We start from the raw sequence: 9,078 nt of genomic DNA, 5'->3' as shown, positions 1-9,078 counted from the left end.
AGGATCAAATGGGAGGTCTAGCTTGAGTGCTTTGAGGTTTCTCCATACTTCCTTCCAGAAAGGTTGTACTAGTTTGCAGTCCCACCAGCAGTGTAAAAGTGTTCCCTTCTCTCCACATCCACGCCAGCATCTGCAGTTTTGAGATTTTGTGATGTGGGCCATTCTCACTGGGGTTCGATGATATCTCAGGGTGGTTTTGATTTGCATTTTTCTAATATATAGAGATGATGAACATTTTTTCATGTGTTTGTTAGCCATTCGTCTGTCATCTTTAGAGAAGGTTCTATTCATGTCTCTTGCCCATTGATATATGGGATTGTTGGCTTTTTTCATGTGGATTAATTTGAGTTCTCTATAGATCCTAGTTATCAAGCTTTTGTCTGATTGAAAATATGCAAATATCCTTTCCCATTGCGTAGGTTGTCTCTTTGCTTTGGTTATTGTGTCCTTAGCTGTACAGAAGCTTTTCAGTTTAATGAAGTCCCAAACTTTGTACATTGATGCATTTATGGGGTTCAGGGTACTGCTTTGATATATAATGTGAAATTCTTACCTTGAACTAAGTAACACATCCATCTCAATTATACTCATTTCTTAATAGTTTTGAAATGTGCTTAATCTCCCCACCCCAAGAGAATAACTGGCAGAGAGCTATTTGTATACTTATTCATTTGAGTTTGTATTTTGTGGCTTACGTTTTTCTTTCTTTTAAAAACTACATTACTAGGGTATGATGGACATGTCAAAGTTGCACATATTTAACGTGTACCTATGAAACCATCACCACCTTCAATGCTTCATCACTTCCGAAGTTCCCTCTGTTCTTCATTATTATCATTGTTTATTCAGAGATAAAAACACTTCATATGATCTACACTCAGGAAATTTAATGTATACAATACAGCACTGGCAGCTACAAGCATTTTGCTGGTTAGTAGATCTTTAGTACTTATTTATCTTGCATAACTGGAACAGTGTACATTTGAGTATCACCTCCTCTCTTTCCCCTCCTCCCAGGCCCTGGGAACCACTAGTTTACTCTCTACTTCTATAAATTTCACATATGGGTGAGGTCATACCTATGTTGTTTTGTTTGTTTGTTTTTGTTTTGTTTCTTGAGACAGAGCCTCACTGTGTTGCCCTGGGTAGAGTGCCGTGACGTCACAGCTCACAGCAACTTCCAACTCTTGGGCTTAAGTGATTCTCTTGCCTCAGTCTCCTGAGTAACTGGGACTACAGGTGCCCGCCACAATGCCCGGCTATTTTCTGGTTGCAGCTGTCATTGTTCTTCAGCAGGCCCAGGGCCAGGCTCGAACCCACCAGCCTCAGTGTATGTGGCTGTTGCCCTAGCCACTGACTATGTATTTGTTTTTCTTTGCCTTGCTTATTTTACTTAGAAAAATGTCCTTGAGGTTCATTCATTTATTGCAATTGTCAGGATTTTATTCATTTGTATAACTGAATAATATTAGATTCTATTTATATATCACAGTTCCTTTAAGCATGCATCCATTGATGGACACTTAGATTGTTTCAGTGTCTTGGCAATTGTGAATAAAGCTGCAATGACCATGGAGGTGTACATGTCTCTTTGAGATACTGTTTTTATTTCCTTTGTATATGCACTCAGATGTGGGATTGGCAAATTAATGGTAGCTCTATTTTTAATTTTTTGAGAAGCTTTCATCATGCTTTCCCTAATGTCTGTACTAATTTACATTTCCATGAACAGTACAAAAGAATTCTCTTTTCTCGGTGTTGTTGCCACCACGTGTTACATGTCCCCTTTTGGATAATAGGTACCGTAACATCATCTATTTTCAATAACAAAATAGAAAGGAAGATAATATAAATGAAGATAAAAATATTTATTCATCTAAATGCAAAAGCAAGCAGACTAAAAGATCAAGAAACTAATACCTTTATTGAGTAACAGGAAGTGGAGTTATCTTCGACAATGTTATCCTTTATGTTCAGAGGTTAAATGTGTTTCAGACACTGCTTCTTGTGTCCAGCTGTGTCTCACTAGAATTTAGTTATAGTGATACTGCTGTTCCCAACTTTGTGTACTACAGTACTGTTCTTGAATTGTAGCAAAAATAAATGCCACAAATTTATTGCATATTTGCATAGAACTCTCCCAAATTTAGCCATATACATATAAATTAAATAATCCATGATTTCTTTGTTGTTTATCAAGCCGTTGTTCTTAAAGATACATTGTCCACAGAACTGATCCTTGTCTTAGACTTAATAATTTGCAAAAGTTCATAGTGCCTTTTCATGTGTCTTCAACACTCTTTCTTAGGTTACTACACTCACATGTGAAGCAGTTTCTCTAAGGAGCTCTTACTCTGAAATTGCCTTCTGAAAAGCATCAGTTCAAACCATGTACTATATTAGTTACTGAGGACTGGTGTGAAAACAGCACACATGTAGTGGCTTACTGATAGAAAGGGATTCTTTCACAATTCTGGAATCTTGTAGATGCTTGAGACCTAGCAGACTCCTGCTACCTTTGAGGGTCAAGGGGAGCATCTTGCCACTTCCAGATTCTGGTGAGCATCTGAGTGGCCTAGTTTCTGGGCATACCTCTCTGTTATATCTTCACATCGCTTTTTCCTTTGTGTGTTTCCTCCAGTTTCTTTCAAATCTACTGTGTTCATTTTTTTTTTTTTTTTTTGAGACAGAGCCTCAAGCTGTCACCCTGGGTACAGTGCCGTGGCATCACAGCTCACAGCAACCTCCAACTCCTGGGCTAAAGTGATTCTCCTGCCTCAGCCTCCCAAGTAGCTGGGACTACAGATGCCTGCCACAACGCCCGGCTATTTTTTGGTTGCAGCCATCATTGTTGTTTGGCGGGCCCAGGCTGGATTCGAACCCACCAGCTCAGGTGCATATGGCTGGCGCCTTAGCGGCTTGAGCCACAGGTGCCGAGCCCTGTGTTCATTTTATAAGTGTGCTATGTTTGGATCTTGGGCCTACCAAGACAGTTAAAGATGATCTCATTTCAAGATTCTTAAGTTCATCACATCTACAAGCCTCTTTTTCTAAAAAGGTAACATTTATAGAAGCTGAAGATTAGGGTGGTGGGCATATCCTTTGGGGGCACCATTTAACCAGCTACTGATATCAATACATTTAAGTATTGCCGTTTTTTCCCCATAGATATGTTAACAGTTCATATCGTCATGCTTACTCAATTTTATTTCCTACAAACAATGCTTTAAAATATTTGGTTTATTCATATTTTTCTAAAAAAAATTTTAGAAATGATCAAATTCTTACTGGATTTTCATATAATAAAGTAGAGACTGCATCTTAAAGTAGAAAGTTTTCTCTTTCTATATGTAAGCATACAATATTTTCCAAATATAACAAAGAATATATTATTCTGTATAAATACATAGTGCACGTATTTGTTATATATAAATGACTAAATATATAATCGACTAGATTGTCATTCATTAATTTAATAATTTCTGAGTACCTGTTTCATCTAAGACTAGTTATTACTAGTCTAGGAGACATAAAGTTGTACAAAACATATTATCTACAAGAATTATTATTTACTGAAAGGGCTTCTCAGCTCAAACAAATGATTTTGGCATCAACGCTTTTTCATCCTTGATTTTTACCTGGAGGATTATCCATGTCTTCATAGTAAGGATATAACTTCTATGACTGTTACTCTAGACTACACCTATACATTTCATTTCATTGAATAATATTCAACATTCATTGAATATTAAAGTAAAGGCCTGAAGAGTCTAGCCTTATGAATTCCCTCAAATTCCTTAGAGTTACAAAATGACATTTGCAGTCATTATTACTAACAATCGGATCAGGCAAAATAATCAGTGGATGCTAAAATTTGTCATTGAAAACTTAAAGAGCAGGATATTTATAGAGGAATACTCTGGAGATATTGCAGGTTTGGTTCTAGATAATAAGAAAGCAAACATCACAATAAAGTTAGTCACAAAAGCTATTTGTTTCTCAGTACAAATAAAAATTATGTTCATGCTACAATTTATTAAGAGCTTAATAACTTTATATATAAAGCAATCTACACAAATTATTATATAAAGGCTTTGTTGCTGAAAAATACTACTGATCATCTGAGCCTATGTGAGTCAAGGCTTTCTGCTGATGGAGGATATTGCCTCAATGTCGATGGCTGCTGACTGATCCAGACGGTGGTTGCTAAAGGATGAGATGGCTGTGTCACTGTCTTACAATAATGTAAAACAACAGTAAAGTTTCCTGCGTTATTTGACTATTTCTTTTACAAAAGTTTTCTCTGTAGGCTGCAATGATATTTGAAAGCATTTTACTCACAGCAGAATTTTTTTTAAATTGTAGTCAATCTCTTCAAGTCCTGCTGTAACTTTATCAACTAAGTTTATGTAACACTCTAAATCCTTCGTGATCATTTCAACAATGTTCACAGCATCTTCACCAGGAGTAGACTCATCTCCAGAAACCACCTCTTCACCTGTTCATGAGAAACTACTCCTCATCCATTCAAATTTTACTGCGAGATAGAAATTGACTCAAATTCTTAGGGTCCACTTGTAAGTCTAGTTCACTTGCTCTTTCTGCCATATCTGCATTTACTTTCTCAGAGTCTTGAACTCTCTCCAAGTCATCCATCAGGGTTAGATCTACTTCTTCCAAACTCTTATTAAATAGATATTTTGACATCCTCCCATAAATCATGAATATCCTTCATGTGTTAGTCTTATACAACATTGAATATTTCACAGACAAAAATGAAGCCATATAAATTAAAAATGTTCTGAGGTCATTGAATGTGAGATAACTTAGTCTCTGAATATTAAAGTAAATCTCAACTTTAGAATTTTTCTGCCCTATCACTCTACACGATTTCCTTCTTTATGTGATAAAGATTTATCTATTATAAAAACTCCAACTTGTCCTGATGTTCAGTTACTGATAATTTTTCCTTCTGGTGATGTCCTCCATGTAAAATAATTATCATTTGTCAGATAAAGATCAAGAATTAATTACATTTCCTACCAATCTAGGCTGAGATGAGGGTGGCTCTGAATATCTAATTAAAACTAGAACTATTTTAACATAATGATATAAAGAGCTTCTAATAAAATTAAAAGGAAAACAACTAAATATCTAAGATCCTGGAAAACCCACTATTTAGAAAATCTGTACAGAGGTCTCTGTGCTCATTTTTATTGGATCGTTAATGTTATCTAAATATAAGGCACAGATATCAATATTTACATTCTATCTATAATTAAGTAAGGGTGTATTTTAGAAGCTATCAGGAGGAAAATCTTCACTCTAGATGGCTCCAAAGAGACCACTGGCTCTGGTCCTTGAATCACATCTACCCGCATGCTGTGGTTCCTGAGGTCCTTTAGAGACCCAGTGAGGGTCTCTAAATTTAACCAGTTGAAATGAGACTCAATTCTAGATCAAGAACAAATGACGGAAAGTTGCTCTTCCAAGGCCCTGATGATCAGCCGATTGCGCTTATAAATAGAGTTTATTAGAACACAGGCACCCTCATTCCTTTACATATCATGTATGGCGGATTTGGCCAGAATTGAGTTGTTCTGACAAAAAAGTTAGCCTTCAAAGTCTTAAATATTTTCCTGTAGCCCTTTAGGAAAAAGTAATTAACTATTGATCTAGCAGACAGGTAATATGCTCTATATTAACTCAAGTATTGGGTTAGTTTTCCAATAATTCCAATAATGAATAATCCATTACAATTTTAGACATTCTAGTTGGAATAAAATAGTATCTGATGATGGCTTTAATTTACATTTTCTTGCTGACTTATGGTGCTGAGCAGCATTTCATTAAATCACTTGCATTTCTTTTAAAATGTGTCTGTTAGCTTGGCACCTGTAGCACAGTGGTTATGGTGCCAGCCACATAACACCGAGGGTGGTGGGTTCGATCCTGGCCTAGGCCAGCTAAACAATGACAATTGCAACAAAAAATAGCCAGGCATTGTGGTGGGTGCCTGTAGTCCCAGCTACTTGGGAGACTGAGGCAAGAGAATTGGTTAAGTCCAAGAGTTGGAGGTTGCTGTGAGTTGTGAGGCCATGGCACTCTACTGAAGGTGAAATAGTAAGACTATGTCTCAAAAATAAAAGTAAAATAAAATAAAATAAAATCTGTTCAAATGGTTCTTTCGTTTCTTAAAAATATGGTTCTTTTTATTATTATTTTGCAGAAGTCTTTTATACTCATGAACTGGTCTATAGTTTCTACATCTGTGGCTGCATTTTTTTGTTTCTTAATGATGATTTTGATGAGTACTGGGATTAACTTTGAAAGGGACCAATAATAATCAATTTTTTGAACTTTTTGTCTATTGCTATTTTGTGTCTTTTTACAAACTTATTCCAATCCAAGTCATATAGGTATTCATCTATTTACCTCTCAAAAGTTTAAAGGTTCAGTTCTTTATGTTGAGGTCAATAATATTTCATTTAAGGTGAAACTTATTCTAATATAAAACAAAAAAAGCAACGTCCATACTCACAGGGAGCAGAGCCCCTCCTCACGATGCCCTTTGACATCTCTCATGTGGGCTTCTCCTTCCTCAGCACCCTCCTCAGGGCCCCCTTGACCTCTGCACTCCTCAAGCTGTAAATCAGGGGGTTCAACATGGGGTTGAAAAGGCTGTAAAACAGAGAAAGGATCTTCTGCTGCTCCTCAGGATGGTGGGACTTGGGGGCCATGTACATGACAATGGCGCTGCCAAAGAAGAGCCCGACCACACAGAGGTGGGAGGAGCAGGTGGAGAAGGCCTTTCTGCGGCCCTCCCCTGACTGGATGCTCTGGATGGCCAGCAGGATGCGCAAGTAGGAGCCCAGCACCAGGCAGAAGGGCCCCACTGGGATGAGCACCCCGACTGCGATGATGACCAGCTGGTTGAGACTGGTGTCAGCACAGGCCAGCTTGAGGACAGACAGGATCTCACAGAAGAAGTGGTTAATTTCATGAGGCCCACAGAAGGGCAGCCTCAGGATGAGAACCAAATGGACCAGAACCAAAAGGAAGCTAAACACCCAGGAAGAGACAGTCAGGAAAGTGCACACTCTCCAGCTCATGATGACAGTGTAATGTAAGGGGCGGCAGATGGCCACGTAACGGTCATAGGACATCACCATCAAAATCAGGCACTCTGTAGCAGCAAAAACCAAACATAAGAACATTTGCATTATACATGGAACAAAGGAGATAGTTCTCTTCTCATTCACAAGATTTGCCAGCATCTTGGGGACATTGTTGGAAGCATAGGACATGTCAATGATGGCCAGGTGTGACAGGAAGAAGTACATGGGGGTGTGCAGTCTGGAGTCCAGGCAGATAATTCCAAGGATGACCCCATTTCCTAGAAGAGTAAGTACATAGAAAAGAGAGAAAATTCCAAATAGGAAAAATGCCAGTGGTGGGTCAACTTGGAATCCCAGCAGGGTGACTTCTGTGATCCATGTCTGGTTGCTTCCCATGCTTCTGCAGAGAAAGATAGACATTCCTTTGAATGCATTTGTTTTCTAAAATTTACTTTCAGATATGTTGCAAACACTGACTTGATGTGCTCATTAAAATAAGAAAGAAATTTATATCAGTAAATCAGAAGGAAAAATATATATTCAAATAATAAAGCTTATGCATAATAAAACATCAATTAACATATTGGTATGTAGTATAATATTCTTTTTATATAAGAGGATACAGATACACCCATGAACACACTTATTGTTTTAGAGAATTCAAATATTCTGGCTTCTCTTTCTGGGTGGGAGTCTTTCTTATTCTTGTAATTAGAAGAGGGATGGCCCTGAAACCATGTTGCGATACAAGACTGTTTCATACCCTAGGCTTGCTTGCCTTCTTGGGCTAACCTATGAAGTGATTAGTGCCCTCTGTTCTTTATACTCTGGGTTACTAATCCATTGACTTTCTCACAGGCATTCTGTCTATCTAATATTTGAGAGCCCTTCTAAATAACTTCATAATTTTGTAGTTTCTTTAAAACTTCCTAGATTCTTCTTTTCAAAAGTTGACCAAGAGTTTCTGGAAGTAACTTCTGGTGCCTATTTCCTATCTTTACTGATGTAGTTTTATTTCAAGAGTTTTGTTTAATTCTTCATCAACACTTGATAATAAAATTTAACCTGAAGTGAGAGAATTCTTTGGCTACACACAATGGATACATATAAACATTTTCCGTAAATTTAAACAGGATATTTCTGCAGTATTTCAAAGAGAGAAATTCAAAGGGAGAAACCAATTTGCAGTAACAGTTGTTACATTAATATTAATTGCTGTGTTGTAATTGTATTTTGTTTGGCTTTTTTCTTTTTTCCCTTTTATAACCTAAGAGCTGTACAGAGATATATGTCAGATCTGGTTTTATTTTCTAGTGTGACAGAGTCTTTTGTCTTCACCCTATCTTCCCAGATTGGGCATATCAGGTTGCCATCAAATCCACTAACTGGCTTCTTCCTCATCACCTGTTACCATGGCAACAGCCTATTGCAGTTGGTCTGGATCCTGCGCAGGACACAGGGGTTGCTGCAAATAGGTTGAGCCCCATTTGGTTAGTTCTTTCTGGGGAATTTCCTCTATGCAGCCAGCAGAGGGAGACCAAGGGCCATGAGAGTGGTGAATGGCACCGTCACTCAGAAACCAAGGACCAAGAGCTGGTTTCTACTTCACATTTTTTCCCTTAACACATTGAGACCTATGTTCATTTTAAAATCATGACAAAATTTCAAATTTAAAAAATATTTTAAAGAATTATTTCAGTGTTTACTTTCTAGTAAAAACCTAGAGCCTCAAATATGTATCTTAAAAAGGAATTATAATGAGATTTCACATTTTAAAACTACCACTTCAATGTAACATAATAAACATTTTTGTTGTATTAAAATAATATGTAATATACTTATAAGTAAAACACACATACAATAAATATAAATTTGCAATGTTCTTTTTATCACAATTAATTTAATTTTTATTTTCATAAATTTTTGTCTTCTATTTCTCTTTTGTTTAGGAGCATCGAGA

At 37.0% G+C, this 9,078-nt stretch overlaps 1 protein-coding gene across 1 annotated transcript; it reads right to left on the bottom strand.

Annotated features, from left to right (window-relative positions):
- Positions 1–6,581: 6,581 nt before the first annotated feature.
- Positions 6,582–7,514, bottom strand: LOC128598702 (olfactory receptor 2A14-like). Its single transcript, XM_053609357.1, has one exon. It carries the CDS (start codon positions 7,512–7,514, stop codon positions 6,582–6,584), a length of 933 nt encoding a protein of 310 aa, XP_053465332.1.
- Positions 7,515–9,078: the final 1,564 nt, after the last annotated feature.

The sequence above is a fragment of the Nycticebus coucang genome, chromosome 11 (genome assembly GCF_027406575.1).
Source record: "Nycticebus coucang isolate mNycCou1 chromosome 11, mNycCou1.pri, whole genome shotgun sequence".
NCBI lineage: Eukaryota > Metazoa > Chordata > Mammalia > Primates > Lorisidae > Nycticebus > Nycticebus coucang.
This window is presented reverse-complemented; position numbering and strand designations above follow the sequence as displayed.

What these genes read in the sequence shown, in the direction of transcription:
- LOC128598702 (XM_053609357.1), bottom strand. Translation starts at nt 7,514, where the DNA reads ATGGGAAGCAACCAGACATGGATCACAGAAGTCACCCTGCTGGGATTC.